Raw genomic sequence first — 20391 nt, forward strand, 5'->3', positions numbered from 1 at the left:
TGGGAAACACCCATACACACTCATTCACACACACACTCATACACTACGGCCAGTTTAGTTAATCAATTCCTCTATAGCGCATGTGTTTGGACTGTGGGGGGAACCGGAGCACCCGGAGGAAACCCACACCAACACAGGGAGAACATGCAAACTCCACACAGAAACACCAACTGACCCAGCCGAGACTCGAACCAGAGACCTTCTTGCTTTAAGGCCGTTTATTATTAATACTACTATTAAAATATCAAGTGTTAATATTGACAGAAATATAGTCATGATCAGAGCATGCATGAGCAATAATCAGTGTTCAGTGCTCCTCATGATTTACTATGAAGGATATGAGGATGGTAAATAAACTTTCAACTTTATTTAGTTCAGAGCATGTTTAAGTTGCTCAAAGTGTTGTACAGAGATATAAAGGCAAATAATGAAGGAATAAAGTAAAAAATAAGCAATAATAGCGACATGAGTAAGTAAGAGCGCATGTGAAGGCGCAGGAGAGAGCTGAGCTCAGATGTTTCTCCTCAATAATCTCACCTTTGTATCCGTTCAGAAGGAGATCCACATTCCAGCCTAATGACCGCACCTCGCCCTTCCTGGAGCCACTGTATGCCTCCGCGCATTCCACTCTCCCGGCGTCTCTGCAGATTGTCATCACAATCCTGACCCGGGCTTTCGGTGCTGTCAAGCATTTATTGATTATTACCGTGTCCGTGTGATGCTGTCGCTCGGCGTCACTCACCGGGGACGGAGCCACCGCCGCGCTCTAATTTTCCGGCGGCGGAAGGACACACGAGCTGCATTCCTCGTATAAGAGCTGGGTCCGAGCGCCGCCATTTTAAGAAGTGGAGAAGGGAGAGCGGAGAGAACTGACGCACCGTGACCGGAGAGAATAACGAGAAACACCGGTGGATTCACTGCTTACAAGACACCAACGAGAAGGTCAGGCTCCACGGCCGCTGCACGGAGCTCTCCGGTTCAGGTAAGATTGAGTGCTGAATGCGGGAGGGGCGAGCACCCGGGGCTGCTCAGGGTTCACCGCTTGCTTTACCGTGACGCTTTTTGGTCATCACCGGTGTCTGACTGCAGGTTTGTGCGGGACACACGGAGACTTTACGGTGTTTATTTACGGTGGCTGACAGCGGCTAATGTTAGCGAGCTAGCCTTCATTCAGTCAGTGCTGTGGCTCCGGCTGATGAAGTCACAACCTGATGACCAATAATAAACACTATCAGCAGGAGCCGCAGATCAATGAGGAGGATGAGGATGATGATGAATAAACTAATCACTGATCTGCAGCATTAATGAACACGCTCATGCTCTCACTGTGGCGCTCTCATTGAGATTTTCCTCTTTGTTGGAGTCTGGTCCTGATTTAGCAGCAGTTTCTCTCCTTCAGCGGTTTTGTGTGTCATAATAACTCATTAAACACCTCGAGGATTGATTAACGTCATATAATAGTGAAGTGTGGGCTGAGCTGTGGAGTTTGGGTTTTGCTGAAACTAATGTTAGTCCAGTTAAAGTGTCAGCTGTAAGTGAATTAGCCTATGATAATCGGTATTCTTGTATATTTTTTATATCTATAATAATAATAACAGAGCTTGTCCTGCCACACAGCTTCATTTATTTGCGCTTAGCTTGTAGAAATGTGATGTGAAATTCAGAAATTCTGTGTTTTGTTCTGAAGTTCTGCTGTTGAATTCAGATTGTCGGCGGCGCGCGTTATGTCCAGCTCGTGCACGCGCTCCGCGGGCTTCACTCTGGTCCGCTTTCTGAACTCTTCTTTGAGCTGCCCTCACCGAGACAAAGATGCATTCCTGCGTGTTTGAGGAGGGCTCGGGTGTCTGAGCTCCAGGACAGCTGCTTCACACACTGCAGCCGGTGGAAACTGAACTGTCGAAACTTTTCCACGATTACGAGTCTGTGATTCGCGTGTGTGCGGGAAAAACCCTCCGCGTGTGTGTGTGTGTGTGTGTGTGTGTTTAAAAACAACAGCGGTTTCCCTTCCAAACACGCGGAGATGATGTGAAACGGCCGGCTATGAAAGAAAATAAGGTGATGCAGTGCGCCGGCAAGTGTTTTTCAGCCACTGATAAACTTCCGGTGAAAGCTGGATACGACTTTTCAACTCCGTCAGGTTCCGTTTACAGTGTCTAAAATGACATTTAATTAAGATTAGAGCTACACAATTATCACGGTAATCGCATATTTGATATAAGTATTGCACGCATGTTTATTTTTTGCATTGGTTTGCCTAAACTTGACCATTTTGATGGGTCTATACTATTTTCAGCTCCACCCCACAGTAGTTGCTGTTCTGCTATTGGCTGGAGTGGCTCAAGCTTAAACTCTGAGCTGAAAATAAACACTTATGGGTGGAGTCGACAACAGCCAATGAGGTTTTCACTCAGTCATATGTTGCGTCCAAAATCGAATACTTCCATACTATATAGTATGCTAATAACAGTATGCAAGCCGAGTAGTATGTCCGAATACATAGAATTCGAAAATCAGTATGTGAGAAGTACCAGGATGAACTACTACTTCCGACGAGAATCTGAAATGCGCATTAGATGAATGCTATGCTGACCCATGATGCTCTGCGAGAGAATTTATAAATGGGAGTGAAGCGACTCAACTTATAGGTCACGTAGGTCGTATGACGTAGGTCATGTGATCATGACAAAATAGTGGATGTAGTACATCCAGGTTCCCTTCATACTCCTCGGTAGTAGTACATTTAAATTAAAATGCGGTAACTACTGAGTAGTAGGCTGTAGGCTGCGTCCGAAACCCCTTTATAGGTGCTGAATTTGAATTGAAAAGTACAACTAGGCCATAAGAAAAGTACGTTCTGTACAGTATGAATGTGAGAAGTATGAATGCAATCCGGATGTACTACACCCACCATTTTGTCATGGTCATGTGACCTACCTGCGCCAGTTGCATCGCTTCACTTCCATTTACGAGTTCTCTCGCAGTAGTAGTAGTAGTAGGTACTTCTTGCATGCTGATTTTTGAATTCCATGAATTCCCACCTACTACTCTGCTTGCATACTGATTTTAGCGTACTATATAGTATGGAAGTATGCAGTTTCGGACACAGCCATGGTGTTTTAAAGACTGCATGTTTGCACTTTGACCGTGTGTAAATTGAAATCTGAAAGGTAAAAATGATTTATTATTAAAAATTTATTATGAAAGTTTAAAAACGGCAAATAAAAGTAGCATTTTTCAAGAGTCATGTCATTATTGCAATACTCCAATATCACACATCATTCCAGTATCATGAAGCTCAAATTGAATTATTATCAGTTATAAAAACTTAAGCATTAATTTAGTCAGTCTTTCATCTAGTTTCACTCTTGAACGTTTAAACAGTCGCTGCTTTACCATGGAAATAGCTGTTGTTGCTGACATGGTGTTAAATAAAAATGTATGCTCTGACGACCGCTAAAGTGCTGCAGTCCAGCATCAGCCGATCTCAACAGAATACAGTCAATAAAGCGTAAACGAGCCCATTACGAGAGCTAATCAGCCCGCCTTCCTTTACTTTGAAGGTTTAGTTTCCAAATCCGTCCAGTAATGGCACAGAGATGGTTCTGTTCATCCGGCTGTGGGGAACGCAGACTGGTGCCGCAAGGAAAACCCTGCGAGTTTGTGTTCGACTGCCTTCAGTCAGTGTTTATTGTCTGCTAAATTAATTCCAGGTCAGTCTCACCACTGTGGAGGACTACACACACACACACGCACACACACGCACGCATATAAACTAGCACAGCTGCCTCTGTTTGCTCTCAGATCAGGCCCTCTCCCTTCATATGCACCCTTAAAATGCCTAATTTATTAACATTGGCACAGCTTCACAGCACTGTTTCCCGCTAGCGAGTCTCTCAGTGCAGGCCTGTATTTGAAGTACACACACACACTCACACACACACTCAGGAGAGGAATGTCCAGTTCTGGCTCCAGGATGTTATCATAAGCGAGTCTTCCTGTAAATACCTGCATGTGAAAGCAGCTCTGTTATATTCTGGAGCTGAAGTTGAAATATTCAGCCGCAGTAGTGCTGCTTCAGAGCAATGTCTGACGCTGGGATTCTGCAGTTCCTCCATCACAAGTGTGTGTGTCTGTGCTCATCCAGCTGAGAAACAGCACTTAACCCAGTTGCGGATTGGCTGCAGAGCAGAGCAGTGCATGCGGCTGGAGCGGTGTTCTGTGCTCCTGTTATTCTGGCTTTAGCTGTGGAGGTTAGATCAGTAAAGTATTCTGTGCAGTATACGCGTGGCAGACATCTGATGAAGGACATTTGTTTTATGCATTGATGGTTTATTTAACTTTGACCAATCAGATGGGGTCGCACTCTTAGTCACGCCTCCTGAGTATTTCCTGTTCTGCTATTGGCTGGAGGCCCAAAGCTAAAATTAATAGGCGGAGTTATGGAAAATGATGGCCGTCCATCAGAGTTGGAGTATCTGCTGAGGGTTTGTTTATTAATAGTGTTTAAAGACTCGGGGCTCTATTTTAACCATCTAGGTGCAAAGTCTGAAGCTCAGGGCGCAAAAGCATTAATATCACGTTTGCTGTTTAAATGATGGATAAATGGACCCGGCAGCCCCGGCACATGGCCTAATGCCGCAATCGCACTAGAGTTTGAGCATGTGAAATTCTGTCGTACGGCACTGTGGTAAGAGACGGGATTAAGCAAGATGATTAGACATTAGCAAAGCCAGCGTAGCTCCATGGTTTAAATTTCTGTCCAGAGAGGTCATGTTTTAAACCTCGACTGGTCTCACGCTGTCACATAATGCAAATCCGCAGGTCAGAGTTCCTTAAGCTTGAACTTTCCAACACGGTGAACTGCAAAACTTGTTGCAGGAGCTTGCGTTTCCGGTCTGACGCGTTGGCGTGCGTGTGGATGAAGTCTATGGGGAGAAAAGTCCAGTGTGACTGCAGCTTTACAGGGCTGTGCTTATTCTCTTCATGAGTTCTGGGTGTGTTTTGAGATTAAACCAGTCAGAGTCTCGTCTTCTATTCCCTTTAAGGGTCAATTGTGCTCCTCCATGGCACTTTCTGTCTGTTTACATGGCGGAGTCTGTAGATTTTAGTTGGTCAACTGTGTGGTCCATTTCAGTTTTTCAAAATAGCAACTCGTCATCAATGCACCTTAACACACCTAATTTAGACCAGCACACCCATTAGTCCACAGAGTTGTGCAAATGGATTTGCTATTTAATCAATGTGGTGCATAACGTGAAAACTAGCATTGTGCTGGTCTAAAAATGCCAACAAATTGCACCAAACGCGTCTTGTGCCGGGTGTATGATAGGGCTCTGTGTTTGCACTGTCAGTTTTAGTCTGAATTAGAATTAAATACATCTGAAATCCTTGACCTGTTTATTTTAAGGAAATAATTAAACATGACTTTATTGGGCGGGCCGCCCAGCTGCCCAGTATATTTAGTGACGCATTATTTTACTATTAACATCCTTTAACACTTTTTTTCTTTTTGTCAATAAACCAAAGTTCTGCGATTAAGTATTGGAAAATTTCAAGTTTACCAGATTCGTTCTGTGCCAGCGAGACCTGTCAACATTCATGCAGACAGTTTGTGCTCTTCAAACCCACAGAGACGCATGCATTTGAAACTTTAAAAATTTGTCCAGCCCGGGTTTCTAAATCTCCTTAAATGTCGGGAATTCAACTTTTACATTCGCTTTCTTGTGTGTTTTTGCATTACTCTTTTATGAAAGACTACTTTGCACACTTTGCACTACTTTGCACACGTTGCTATATGCTCAGCATATTAATGTTAACACATTTGCCTTATTTAAAAATGAATAAATAAAAATCTACTCGTTGTAATCTTGCAATTATGATTTGGATTTGGTTTTTGGAGATATTGTCTTAACTTTTCTGCCATTTATTTCTCATTTGCTGATAATTTCATTAATTTGATCATGTTAATATATCACACAGGCATTTGGTATTCAAGTTTGCTTTGAACTTGACAGAGAGGGAAGCATATTTGACCTGTCAGTGGGTGCACATGGCTCCTGAATAGCATAGAAGTATTTTATTTTTATTTCAGTCTTTTTTTTTACTTTTAACCTATTGAAAAGGAACCGTGTCATGATAAATACACTTATTATAAAAAAATTAAATGTTTTGTTTGTCTTATATAGTTAACTGTTTATGTGATGTGGGTAAATGGTGTTTTTTAATTCGTCTACCAGTGCAAATCCATTTCAAACCTGTGGGAAGCACTGTAACAACAGCACTTTACTAGGAGAATGTTTTAATAAGAAATATTATCACAACTCAATAACAATAAAATGAAAACTTTGATATCTTACAATTTTTTTAAAACATTTTTATTTGATTTTTGGACAACAGGATCTCCAGCAGAAACGATATCCAAAGATGCCGTTTTAATTTGTAAAGAAATCAGTGTTTCTGAATCTAACAAAGACAGCAGAAGTCTATAATACATTTCAATTAATCAGGCTGACATGATTACTGCTCCAAAACACTTTACATGTTTCTCAAAATAAAGTAAAGCGCTTTTAAAGCAGATTTTTTTTCCCCAAACATTTAAGAAGAATATATTTTAGTTCTGTAATCACAATACCGTGATGTTTTCATCCAAGGTTATCATACCATCACAGTCTTATACCGGCTTATGCCTATTTGAAGTACAAACACACTAACTGCTGCACTTTCTGATAATGCACGTAATGCTGCTTTCTATGCACAAGCTGATAGTAAACATGCGGTTCTGTTCCGAATAGACGCTCTTCCTTTCTGCTGCAGTAAATCTGTGTGTGTGTTTGAGTGTGTGTGTTTTGATAAACCACACATTCAGCAAGATCAGCAATCAATGTGGCTGATGTGGAAATCAGCCTGTTGTTTTTCTGCTGTGTGTGCGTTTCGTTCACCTCTGATAACGTGACGTGTTTCGGCTCTTCTGAGGTGAGCGCTGATGTTCTCCACTGCAACAGGAAGTCAGTTTCCGTCAGCGTTTCCATTTCTGAGAGCCGCCGCTTCCTAGATGCGCTTCAGAGAAAGTCCCTCTGGTCATAAGGCAGCTATTAATTAAAGCCGTTTGTGCAGAAGAGTTTAATCTCGCCTTGATGTATGCTTGATGTTGATCTGCACGTCTTTGATTGGTTTCTCTGAGAGATCTTAGGTTCGTTTCATTGATTTAATTGCTGCTTGGCGAGCCCAACGCCCCTCAGGAAGGAAGACAGGAGCAGTTTCCTCTTGAAAATAGAAGTCCACTGCACTGTTCTGAGGCCAGTGTGAGGAGATTTACTTCACATTGAGAGTGCTCGGCAGCTTTCATTAGGTTGTGGGTTCTCTTCACGCTTCTGAAAGTGTCCTCCACCCCTGACCCGCTCCACTGAGGAGAACTGCCGGCCGGAGTCTGGCTTTACTGAGGGCATTACCAGCCCGACACCATCTGCACACCACTTCTGACTGTTTCTGTGCTGAATCTGGTCAGAATCTGCAGATCTTTGGGTAATAATTTTGGGAGTATAGCAACTAAGCAGCAAACGTAAAACATGAAATAAATAACTTTAATTTTTAAGGTTTACGATGCAAATTCAATTAGAATTGGTAAACAAAGCAAACCTGGTATAATTTCTACTAAAAGATGTAAAGGTTTATGATTTCAGAACAGTGTTAATTAGTTCATAATATTACTGAAATCAATATAAAACTGCCAACAATATATATTTGCCCGCTTTCATAAGTAAATAAACATTCATTGATTTCTTTTCATATGATCAATAAATGCGGGCTTTAATGCTTTTAAAACCGTTCTCTTCAAGCTTATAAAGAAACATTACTGACCCCAGATTGACTAGCTGTTTTAATTGACATATTTAAGTCATTAATGTTTTTAAGCTTTTTTACCTTATGTATAAATGGAAGTTTTATTTTGGGACTGTTTGTCAAGTTAAAGATGTTTTTTTCAATATTGAGTTCTGGGTTCTGTTCAGTTGTTTTGCTCTATCCAGCCGCTTTGGAGTGTCTTGTGTAAACCCCACTCATGAATGTGTGTGTGTGTGTGTGTACTCCAGCAGCTCATGCTACAGTGTGAATCGTCTAGTATTTGGCATTTATCCTCTCGCATAATCGTTTCCTGTGTGTGACCTAAATATTGGCATTTGTTGGTTGTTTTTCAGTCTTCTGATTACGGTGTGTGTGTTTGTGGTGATCTAAACCCCCCGCCCTCTCACTCTCTCAATAGAGGGAAGTTTTAATCCTGAGTCACACACACCATTGCCTTTATAAAAAAACAAGAAAAAAACAATATATATAATTATTTTTGTTATAATTTTATTATTTTCATATAGTATATTAACTTAATTTTTTCAGTTGTTAATGTAAGCCAATGTCTTCATGTTTTGTTCTCGGAATAATAGTCCTGCGAGCTATACTCAGAGTAGCGTCCTCGATAGGGGATCGGGTAACTTCATTAAGCTCATTATAAGCACCTTAAGATGTTGGTTTCGTGACTTCAGGCTGTTTATAATGAAATAAATCTCCGGCTCCTGATGTGCTCTGGATGAATGAAGCTGACTAACCCCTTCTGCATGTTTTTACTGGCAATTCCTAATGACTCAGTCTGTGTGTGTGTGCTGCTGTCGACTCTCGCGTGACGCCCTGCAGCCTAATGAGGGGAGTTTCCACAGTGAACACTAGCTCCAGGGTCTGCGCTGAGATTAAAGCCGGTTTCTCACTTGTAAAAGCAGCTGCTGTCTGACGGAAACAGACCGTGTTTCGGCTAGTTTGGGAAATGGACTTTATGCTTGTAGTCATGTAGTGTGTTCATTTTTCTCTGCAGGTTTGAAAGTCGCTCAGGCTAAAGGATTGACGCAACGATGGCTAGCCAGGGTGAGTGTTTGACCAGGTGAACCTGAATGTTTATCAGTGTTTGTCCAGTGACGTAGACAGAAGAACAGGTTCATTTGCTGAATGTTTTCACTTAACTCTCGAATAACCAACATGTGTTTTGTGCTTAATATAGTTAGTAGGGTTATGAGATTAAATGGAATTGCGATTTTAAAAAATTGTGATTTAGCTTATCGCTATAGGCTGCAATATGAAATGTATATGGATTATATAATTTCCTCCACCCAGTGCAAACATGTCTGCCGTCTGTCCGACTTACTAGCCAAAAGAGTGAGCACACTTTCGTTCTGCACAACCAAAATTGTGCAACCGAACTATTCGCAACGCCCACAATAAAACAAACAGCAAAGCGTGGACAAGTGGGATGATGGCATCTGCCGCTTCAGAAGCATCAACCCATTCAGACCTGAATTATGTTCCAAATTTCAGAATAATGGGATGTCATGTGATGACCATGTAATGGACGCAGGGTCTGAAGGGGTTAACAGATGAATTAATATCAAAGATAAACAGCACGTCGGTAATATGGGAATATTTTGATTTCACAGACACCGAACAAAAACGAGTCATTTGTAAGAGCTGTCGCAGAACTGTTGCCACAGCATGAGGAAATACAACAACAACCAGCACCTAACAACACACCACAGGCGGCTATACGAGGAGCGTCTTGCTATAAAGTCAACTAAAGTCTTGCCAGTGACGCTCCATCTACTAGCAAGCAATAGCAAAGTACAATGTCAGAGCTGTTTGCAGCTGTTACACCGTATGAAAAAACATCACGAAGGCACCGGGAGATAACTAACGCCATAACTCGCTACTTAAGATTAAAATTAATGTTTAGTTTCTGAATATTTATAAACAAATTTGAATAAAAGTTGGAGTTGGTTAATATCTTTTCAGTTCCTATAACTAACTGCATTTTAGCAGTCAGACGCTGCAATACAGAATATTGAGCTGAAGCTCGACTACAAAATTAAATCACAGATCAAATTGAAATCACAATATCTGTTAAACAAAATTACAATTAGATAATTTCCCCACGTCACACAGCCCTAGTGTTTAGTTCCACTATAGAAATGAAACATGCCAAAGCCTCACGGTAACCGGTTCAAACGGCAGCCATGTGGATCGGGTTTAATCTAGAGGTCAAATGTAAAAGTGTAATGTTTTAAATAGTTTTGGTGATAAAACTATAGTGAATAACTCTACAGATTTGTAATGTTTGAAATTAGAAATGTGCATGGATTATAGCTTGATCATAGACCTGACTCTGAAGATTACAAAAACTTTTTTTTTTCAATGGTGGTTTAACTTGAGTTGATCAATTACCTTAAATAACAACATGAGTTGGCAAAATAAACATTCTAGATTTAGATTTCATGTGGACATTGAGAAAATTAGAAGGGGGAAAAATAAATGTAAACTTAAATTAAAATTACTAAAACTAATCTGTTTGGTACATTTGAGAAGTTCTCTTGGTTAATTTTACTGCCTTTTCATTTTGGATTTCCAAATTTCTGCAAGCTGACGAGCTGTTAAACTTGACTTATCTAGAGAGACTTTAAAGGAAATATCTTTCAGTGGGAGTCCTGCAAAAATGGTAGAATCTTTATTAATAGTTAATTTTAAAATTTCTGTTTTAGATTTTTTTTTAGATGTATTTGTGTGTTTATGCCTTTTACTGTTAATGTTTTATTATTATAGTAAAGTGGTATGTATAAAATGTTTGTGAGTTAAACTTTTTGGCATGACATGGACTGAAAAGCTGATATCAATCTTTAAAGGCATTTATAGGACACATAAAATTAAATATAAATGTATTTATATTAGTATCCATATTAGTTTTAAGGATATCCATAATCTAGGATCTAGTCTCTAAAAGTGACAGTTCTCATCTAGAAGATGTAAACAAATGTTTGCGGTTTGTCTCTTACGCTTAAATCAATGATTTATGTTGTCTCATTTGCCTTTAATTCGATGCGCTTGTTTAACCAATCACTAGCAGAGCTGTGATAAACTAAACCCTATTGGTGGTTTTTCAAGAACAGGGCAGGACGTACTGTAGCTCCGCCCCTTTATTCAGTTGAGAAACATTGAATAATGCATGTTTCAGAGCACTTGGCGGGATCTTTAATGTTCTGTGTGTGTGCTGCAGCTGACCTGATGGAGCTGGACATGGCCATGGAGCAGGACCGTAAGGCTGCAGTGAGCCACTGGCAGCAGCAGTCCTACCTGGATTCAGGGATTCACTCGGGCGCCACCACCACTGCGCCCTCGCTCTCAGGCAAAGGAAACCCAGAGGAAGAGGATCTGGACAACCAGGTGCTGTACGAGTGGGAGCAGGGCTTCAGCCAGCCCTTCACACCTGAGCAGGTGGCAGGTACGCCAATGCCTTCGCCACAGCACACTGACTATAATACATATGGAGTATACGTTTATTAACCACAGCAGAACTTATCCTTTTCATATATGTTTGACCTTTTTTTATGTACATTATAATACTATATAATAACTAATGTTTAATTACCAGCAACATTTCAGAAACTATTATAAATGTTTGCTAGACGTTTCCTAACCTGTCTGTTTATTCATGTTAATTGATGAACATTAATTGAGATAAATGTCTCTTGTTTGTTATTACATTCGATGATTTGAGTCGCGTGTTTCTTATTTCGTGCTTCCTGAAAATACACCATGCGTCCTTAACAGGTGTGAACATTTCAGTGCAATAAGAGTTTAGCCATTGAGATGGCATTTAAAATGGTTTGTGACCTGATGAGTGCACTGACTAGTAAACAATAGAGCTGATTGACACTGTAGTCCTTTATTTCTCCTTCCTGTCTGGATAATCACTCTTCCTCCTGTAGATCTGGACGGGCAGTATGCCATGACGCGGGCGCAGAGGGTTCGAGCCGCCATGTTCCCAGAGACTCTGGATGAGAGCGTCCCGATGGCCTCCACCCAGTTCGACTCTGCTCATCCAACAAACGTACAGCGTCTGGCGGAGCCGTCGCAGATGCTGAAGCATGCGGTGGTCAACCTCATCAACTACCAGGACGATGCAGAGCTCGCCACCAGAGCCATTCCAGAGCTCACCAAACTGCTGAACGACGAGGACCAGGTCAGAAAACACTGCTTTACTGCACACTGGACTGCTCAGACGCTCCTACAGGGAGAGCTCACTCCTGCGTTTACAGTTCTGTCTCTCTCCACTCACTTGTTCCATAGCTGAGTCTTTCTGTTGAACACTGAAGGTAATATTTTGAATAATATTCTGTAAGCATTGGCTTCTGTAGTATTTGTCAATGGCTAGTTTACAGCATTTTTCAAAATATCTTTCATGTTGAACAGAAGAAGCACAAGGGTTTAGAAGATCCTAAGGGAAATAGTGAGTAAATATTTGGGTGAACTGCCTTTAAGCCTAAAGGTTCTTTGATGCTATGAACAGTTTACTTACAGCTGGAGATAAAAATGGAAAGTCTTTGCGACACATCCTTATTAAGGTTATATTTAGCCATGCGCTGAGCGCAGATTTGTTGTCAGAATCAACAGAAGATTGCATCTGAAATGCTGCTGTTTGTAGTTTGACATGCCATACTTGTTCTCGCAGAGAGAATGGCCATAGCAGGGTGTCCCCTGGGTGTTAATGTCTTACACTTCAGAAACTACATTACTTTAGCCTTAAAGTCTTAAATTCACTGAAATGTGTTGTTGGTCTTCGTTTAAACTGGTCTTCGTTTTCCTTTGTCCATGTAAAGTTACCCAATCAGGCCAACACCCATCCCTCTGAATAGAACTTAGCTTTATTAACTCTGTTTACTGGTATGGTTTAGTCATATATCCAGTTGCACCTTTACGATAACATTTGCTTAAGATTTCCATGAGTTTACAGCTGTACTGTCGAGGACACTGACCTGAACACACTGTTGTGCATACTTAATTACAGTGTTTAAAACTTTAATCTTATTTTCTTTTAAGAATTTATGCTGAAAAATTATATGTATGACTAGAGTTTGCTTGTTTTGGCATCTTATTTCAAATATGGCTAAGAAATTACAAATGTAAATGTTTATTATTATTATTATTTATTTTTTTTATTGTGGCATGTACAAATGTTTTCCATTGGCCATTAGGAAAAAACTCCCTTGTTTTGGTCTGAAATGTAATTAATGATAGTCTTGAATCTGACTTGGTGAAACCTGCAGAACCCCTGCATAGCAGCTGACATTGCATTAAACAAATAAAGAAGTGTTGAGCTGCAGATTCCTCAGGTTGAAGCGTCTCATCAGTGCACTTTCAGACGTGCTCCATCTCTCCTGCTCCTCCAGGTGGTGGTGAATAAAGCCGCAGTGATGGTGCACCAGCTCTCCAAGAAGGAGGCGTCCCGCCATGCCATCATGCGCTCTCCACAGATGGTGTCGGCCATCGTGAGGACCATGCAGAACACCAACGATGTGGAGACGGCCCGCTGCACCGCCGGCACACTGCACAACCTGTCCCACCACAGAGAGGGGCTGCTGGCCATCTTCAAGAGCGGAGGGATCCCGGCCCTCGTCAAGATGCTCGGGTGAGAACAGAGATGCTGGACTGATCATTTCATCAGAGTTATCGAGGCAATATTATTGGCAAACTTGTATTGCTGAAAGGTGCAATATTTTGTGCCAAGCTATTGTGTGTTGCATGCTTGGGTTATTGAAGCATCGACCTCTGGGTATGGTCAGTTTGAGCCTAGAGTGACTCTTCAACCTAACCCAGTAAACAAACACCACTGCAGCGACTCGAGATGAAACCAATGAGTGAAGCTCATCAGACGCCGTGTGTTCTCCAGTTAACGTGTGCTGGTGTTTCAGGTCTCCTGTGGACAGTGTGCTGTTTTACGCCATCACCACCCTCCACAACCTCCTGCTGCATCAGGAAGGGGCCAAGATGGCTGTGCGTCTGGCTGGAGGTCTGCAGAAGATGGTGGCGCTGCTCAACAAAACCAACGTCAAGTTCCTCGCCATCACCACAGACTGCCTGCAGATCCTGGCCTACGGCAACCAGGAGAGCAAGGTGGGTGTGTTCAAAAATTTTATATATATATATATATATATATATATATATATATATATATATATATATATATATATATATATATATATATATATATATATATATATATATATATATATATATATATATATACACATACAAATTTATTTATTTATTATTTGTTGGCCAAGACAAAAGGATATTTAATACTTTCGTACAGGTCATGGATTATCAGGGAATTTGTTTCATTAAGTCTTTCTTCGTTCATTCTAGCTCCGCTTTAGTCAGTGAATTAGACATTTGTACTCAAGTGGAGACCTTGTATAATGGAGTAAAATACTGTGTGTTGAGTGATCTCTGTGCTCTTGCTCCTCAGCTGATCATCCTGGCCAGTGGAGGACCGCAGGCTCTGGTCAACATCATGAGAACATACACCTATGAGAAGCTGCTGTGGACCACCAGCCGCGTGCTGAAGGTGCTGTCCGTCTGCTCCAGCAACAAACCTGCCATCGTGGAGGCTGGTGCGTACATGAGCATATACATCCATATCTGTGCTCTCTGGTAACACACAATGCGTTCAGAATATGTGTAATGCTTGTGTTTAGATGATTTATTTAACCAGTCCAATTATTATTTGGTATTTTTATAAATCTTCATATCAGAGAGGCAGCCAGACAAGTAGATGTCTTGTTCTAGGTTCTCTCTCTTTTGAATTATTGCATATTTGCAATTAGCATATAGTTATTGTCAGCAATGTTACTGGTTGGATGTAAAAGAGTCTTTAAGGTTCTAAGAGGTACTGAATTGAGCTCTGATTCCTGTATGTATCCTCTACAGAATCTGAACAGTGTAGCTTCTATTCTTTCTCAATCCCATTTCTCCTTTGGCTTCAGGTGGTATGCAGGCTCTTGGCCTTCACCTGACAGACCCCAGTCAGCGTCTGGTTCAGAACTGCCTCTGGACCCTCAGAAACCTGTCAGATGCTGCCACAAAGCAGGTACGTGCAGTCCTCAGTCTAGCAGAGATGGTGAAAATGCATGGCAATTTTTTCTTGGGAACTTTATAAATTTATACATAGTTGGGAACTTTTATAAGAATAAAGTTGAATGACTCAGAAGCTTAAAGGAATTTATATAAACCGTATACACTAATATGACTATAAACATTTGTGCATAAGCTGACTTACACAAACTAATACTTATAAATAAATAAAACCTTCAGTGTTCCTCATTCTCAGTTTATTCCTTCAGAAAGGGCTCAGCCTTTAAATGCCTGGACCCTAATAGTGTCTGAATTATTTGAGCCGCTTTAATAAATAGTGTCCTGCTGCAGGAGGGCATGGAGGGTCTGCTGGGGACGCTGGTGCAGCTGCTGGCGTCTGATGACATTAACGTGGTGACCTGCGCCGCCGGCATCCTCTCCAACCTCACCTGCAACAACTACAAGAACAAGATGATGGTGTGTCAGGTGGGTGGCATCGAGTCGCTGGTGCGGACCGTGCTCAGAGCGGGAGACCGAGAGGACATCACGGAGCCGGCGGTGTGCGCGCTGCGACACCTCACCTCCAGACACCAGGACGCAGAGATGGCCCAGAATGCAGTGCGGCTCCACTATGGCCTGCCAGTGGTGGTCAAGCTGCTCCACCCGCCCTCACACTGGCCGCTCATTAAGGTAAACCTGTCATGGTAATGTGGGCTTTCAGGAATATTCTGAAGTCTTTATTTTAATGGTGATTTCCTGTTATTTGAGGTCAGGAAATGTTCATATTTGTTGTTTATTCATTCTCAGTCAGGGCTGGGCTAATAAACGATATGATATCGAATCGTGATCAAACTTGTCAATAACAGTGATCAGCTCTGGACTCTTTATTGATCTAAGAGCCAATCACACAGCGGGAGTGTGCAACAATGAGAATCAAAGTCTGTTTATTAGAGTGTTTAAATTATACAATTTCTGGCCACCGTTTAACGGACGCTCTAACGCTTTAATTGTGGATTCAGTCTAGGGCTGGGCAGCGTCGAACAATTTGGCATCGTACAATGTTTAATGTGAAACACCACGATGGCTTCGTTATAGTAGGCGGCAGTAAATTAATTCTGAATAATTCACCACAGATTTATTTGTAGCCTACCGTTTCATCTAGCTGACCTGCATGGTCTGTTTTACCCATAACCAAATCATGAATAAATAAAGTTGCACACACATGACCACCTGTCAGTCACTTTTCCTGCAGGACTCTGGCATCAATAGGCAGAGTGATCTGTGTCGGTATAATGGAGTCCACAAACAGGAACCAATCAACAGTATCTGAGGTTTACACTAAAAAGACCAAGTACAAGGGTGAAAGAGACTGAAGCAGTGTACTGATGCTGCGACACGTTACCTGATAGATTCAAAAGAGCGAAGAGTCGTCAGATAGTCTGATGTGCACTGCTCTCTGGGGTTTTGTGCCCAACGCACCCGCTGACTGCTGGAGCTCAAACGTGTGCATATGCTGCAGCATGAGTGTGTGTGTGGTCATGTGATGTGCTTTTTCAGCGGTATAGTGTGGAAGGAGGCCTGTTCAGAGATGCACACTGTGGACGTGGATTGTTTTCATTCTAAAATGCCATTTTAATCTAAGCTGTATTAGTGTACATGGGGCCTGAGTGTGTATTTCGCGAGCGGGTTGCCGCTGCAACGGTGTGGGGCACACTGGAATTATTCAGTATAATGGTGTTGTAGTTTATGCACTTTTTCTTATTGTATACGGTTTATCCCACTCTGTTATGTGCATTTTTTTAATGCATATTTTCAAAATGTATGCGCATCTTTGCATTTCAGTCAAGCCTTTTATTTTATTTATTTATTTTATTTTTTTAATGCAATCAAAAAATGCGCATAAAATTGAATGGAAATGGCCTTTGCTACACATGTCTGTCTTAGTTTGTTTGCTGCTATTCTAATTTCTTTTTTAATTTCTCAATCAGCAATTAAATGCAGTCACCTGTTAAATTACTGTTATTGTTATTATATTATATCCTTTGGATAAAGCGTCTGCTGAATGCTTAAATGTGCTGACTTGGTCACTCGTGTGTTTTATTGAATAATGATGTACCACCATCATGTGTGACTACTGTCGAGCCATTAAACACTTCATTACTATGTGGACATTTTTATAGTATTACACTAGATCTTTATTATAAAAACATGCTGATGGATGTCTTTTAAAGTCTTCAAATATTGAATTGAAAAATCCTACTCACTTTAAAGACATACTGTGTGACTATTTATATACTTGTGTATGATCTCTTCTAGAAACTTCTGAAGTGTTTTAGTAGTTGCTGATGTGGCAGACTAATGCATGAATGTAAATGAATGCTGCACATAGTAATGCAACGTTATTAATGTTCTTGCTGCGTCTGATGCGATGTCATTTCGTTCTGCATTACAACTTATTTTGAATGACAAAGGTAAAGGAAACTGAACTGAAACTGAACTCTTGCTCTCTGCAGGCCACTGTGGGTCTGATCCGGAACCTGGCTCTGTGTCCGGCCAATCACGCGCCGCTCCGCGAGCAGGGCGCCATCCCTCGCCTGGTGCAGCTGCTGGTGCGGGCGCATCAGGACACACAGAGGCGCACCTCCATGGGCGGCACACAGCAGCAGTTCGTGGTGCGTGCCGCTCGACCAATGAAGCTGGAAGGTGTTTTCTGCAGGAAGTGTTTTCTCACCTGCTCTTCTTCTGTGGTGTGCAGGAGGGCGTGCGCATGGAGGAGATCGTAGAGGGCTGCACCGGTGCTCTTCATATCCTGGCCAGAGACGTTCACAACCGCATCGTCATCAGAGGACTCAACACCATCCCTCTGTTCGTACAGGTCTGCTGCACACCTTTCCTTCTGCTCAGCGTTACAGTCATCATGGTCTACAGCAGCTCTGCTGGAGGTGTAGATTAATCTGCTCAAAAGCTGGACAGACTGAAAGAGAAACTGAGTCCTCTGTGTCTGTGTGTGTGTGTGTAGCTGCTGTATTCCCCCATCGAGAACATCCAGCGTGTAGCAGCGGGCGTCCTCTGTGAGCTGGCGCAGGATAAGGAGGCGGCGGAGGCCATCGAGGCTGAAGGAGCCACAGCTCCACTCACTGAACTGCTGCACTCCAGGAACGAGGGCGTGGGTGAGTTACTGTCTCACACACACACACACACACACACACACACATGCAGATACTGTAGTGTCTGCTGTTCTGTCCTGAACACGAGGTTTCCTTTACATTCTGTCTTTAAAATAACTGGTCACACACTCTGCTGAAAAGTAAACCAACATCACATGCTGTAATGGAGCAGTTTATCACTCGAGTTATTTACTCGGTAGTTTTAATGTCTGCTGTAACTGTAGCTTGTGTGTTTTTGTGCTGTTACTCCACTGTTTTCCTTCATCCTGCAGTCGCTCACTGCTTCTGAAATCAGTTCAGTTTGTCAGTACAGCGATGCTGCATGAGCTTGGTTTGCAGCGCCAACAGCTGGACACTCTGGACACTCACCTTTTTTTTTTTTTCTTCTTTCTCTTAATATATGGAGTTAATCTCAGGCTATATATACTTGCAACATAAAATAGTTTTGCAAACAAAAAATAAAGTATTGAGCAAAATAATGCAAAAAGGGGAAAATTGAGTTTTGAGAAATACAAAGGAATTTGGTAAAGAACTGAAATAAAGCAGAGAAAAAAATAAAATATTTAAAATTAAAAAAACAACTTTTACAAAACCTTTACAAAACCTTTCAAGTCAATTGCAACGCTCATTTAGATTTGTGAATTTTACTGTTTGACGATTTAAACATCTCCCCAAGAATGTAAGCATTCCGGTATTTTACTTGATCTCGATTAGATTTATGACGGTGATTTATATCCGGTTTCCTTTGTGTCATGATCTCTCCAGCTAATGATGACGTCGCTTCATAGGAGGCAGGTCTGGGCCGTCCATGCCCTAGTGACTCCGCCCCCTCATCAAATCAGGGCCAGAAAATTAATTGCACAGAAATGTGAAGTGCAAAAATAAGTCAAACTCTTGGTTAACGGACAAGCAAATCAATATGAGCATTGCAATTGACTTCAGAGGTTTTGTAAAGGCAATACTGGAAAAAATATTCAGCAAATACATGAATAATTTTTAAAAAGGCACATTTTTATTTTTTGCACCACTTGATTTTTTTTTTTATTTGCAGTTCTTTTTATTCCCAAAATTCTGTGAATTATTATTATTATTTTTTTTTTTTTGTTGAGATTTTTCATTACACAATTTTTTTTGCTTAACTTATTTTTTTGTTTGCAAAACTAAAACCCTAGACCAGGGGTGCTCAACCCTGTTCCTGGAGATCAACCTTCCTAGAAAGTTCAGCTCAAACACACCTGAATCAATTAATTAGGACCTGAACAGCACTTGATAATTACAGCCAGGTGTGTTTAATATAGGTTGCAACTGAAATCTGCAAGATGGTCGATCTCCAGGAACAGGGTTGGTCACTCCTGCCCTAGTCTGACTCCATAATAATAATGATCATTGTCAGTAATTGCTCAACTCTTCTGCACTTTATATTTTCAAGTGTAAAATGTGTTTTATTTTTCATTATGGTTGATTTATGTGCAGGTTTTGTTGAAATATTCGGGATATTTGATGTTGTTGTTTATTTTTGTATTGAGATTGAGAACCTGCGCATCAGCATGTCTCTAACAAACAGCCTTTTTATTCAATATAATAAGAGCAGAGTTTTACACTGCTTACAGGAGGAGATATTCGGTGCACGGTGTGTGTTTAACTCCTGAATGTAAATGCACAGTAGTTTTGTCTGACTTCTGCTGTTCATCTCTGCAGCCACATACGCCGCAGCCGTGCTCTTCCGCATGTCTGAGGACAAACCACAGGACTATAAGAAGCGTCTGTCAGTGGAGCTCACCAGCTCACTCTTCAGAACCGAGCCCATGGCCTGGAATGAGGTACAGAGAGACCGATATTACCACATGATGATCTGAACACTGATTATAGCTGACACTGAGTCTCCTCTTCTGTCTCAGACTGCTGATCTAGGTCTGGATATCGGTGCTCCAGGAGAGACACTCGCATACAGAGCAGACGGTACCTCATTACATCAATACATTACCGCTGTATAGAGATATTATACATCACTGCAATATAGCAGATGTTGTGCATTACAGAGCTTTAGAGGATATTAATATGGCTATATTGAGGATATGTTTATATTAGGGCTCCATAGAGGATATATGTATATTACTGCTGCAGAGTGGACATCACTGTTATACTGTTGCATGACATTTCCACATCATCCAGACTGGAAAAACCTGAAGGCAGTTAGAATTAATACATTTAATTGGCCTTACTTTAGATTAAGTGGCTCTAATTACTGTGTGCTATAATGTTTAATCATTAAGTACAGTGTGTTTATGCA

The 20391-nt window shown here is 41.3% G+C and overlaps 1 protein-coding gene across 1 annotated transcript in view; it reads left to right on the forward strand.

The window, feature by feature from the left end:
• Positions 1 to 852: 852 nt before the first annotated feature.
• ctnnb2 (catenin, beta 2) overlaps positions 853 to 20391 on the forward strand; it is a 21559-nt gene continuing 2020 nt past the window's right edge. The window contains 14 exon segments of the mRNA NM_001001889.1: positions 853 to 982; positions 8855 to 8904; positions 11078 to 11302; positions 11790 to 12043; positions 13251 to 13489; positions 13773 to 13974; positions 14330 to 14474; positions 14847 to 14950; positions 15286 to 15624; positions 17448 to 17606; positions 17690 to 17809; positions 17954 to 18104; positions 19800 to 19921; positions 20000 to 20060. Coding sequence (NP_001001889.1) covers positions 8892 to 8904; positions 11078 to 11302; positions 11790 to 12043; positions 13251 to 13489; positions 13773 to 13974; positions 14330 to 14474; positions 14847 to 14950; positions 15286 to 15624; positions 17448 to 17606; positions 17690 to 17809; positions 17954 to 18104; positions 19800 to 19921; positions 20000 to 20060 — 2134 coding nt within the window. The 5' untranslated portion in view covers positions 853 to 982; positions 8855 to 8891.

Source organism: Danio rerio, chromosome 19, assembly GCF_052040795.2.
Source record: "Danio rerio strain M-AB ecotype USA chromosome 19, GRCz13ab, whole genome shotgun sequence".
Classification (NCBI taxonomy): domain Eukaryota; kingdom Metazoa; phylum Chordata; class Actinopteri; order Cypriniformes; family Danionidae; genus Danio; species Danio rerio.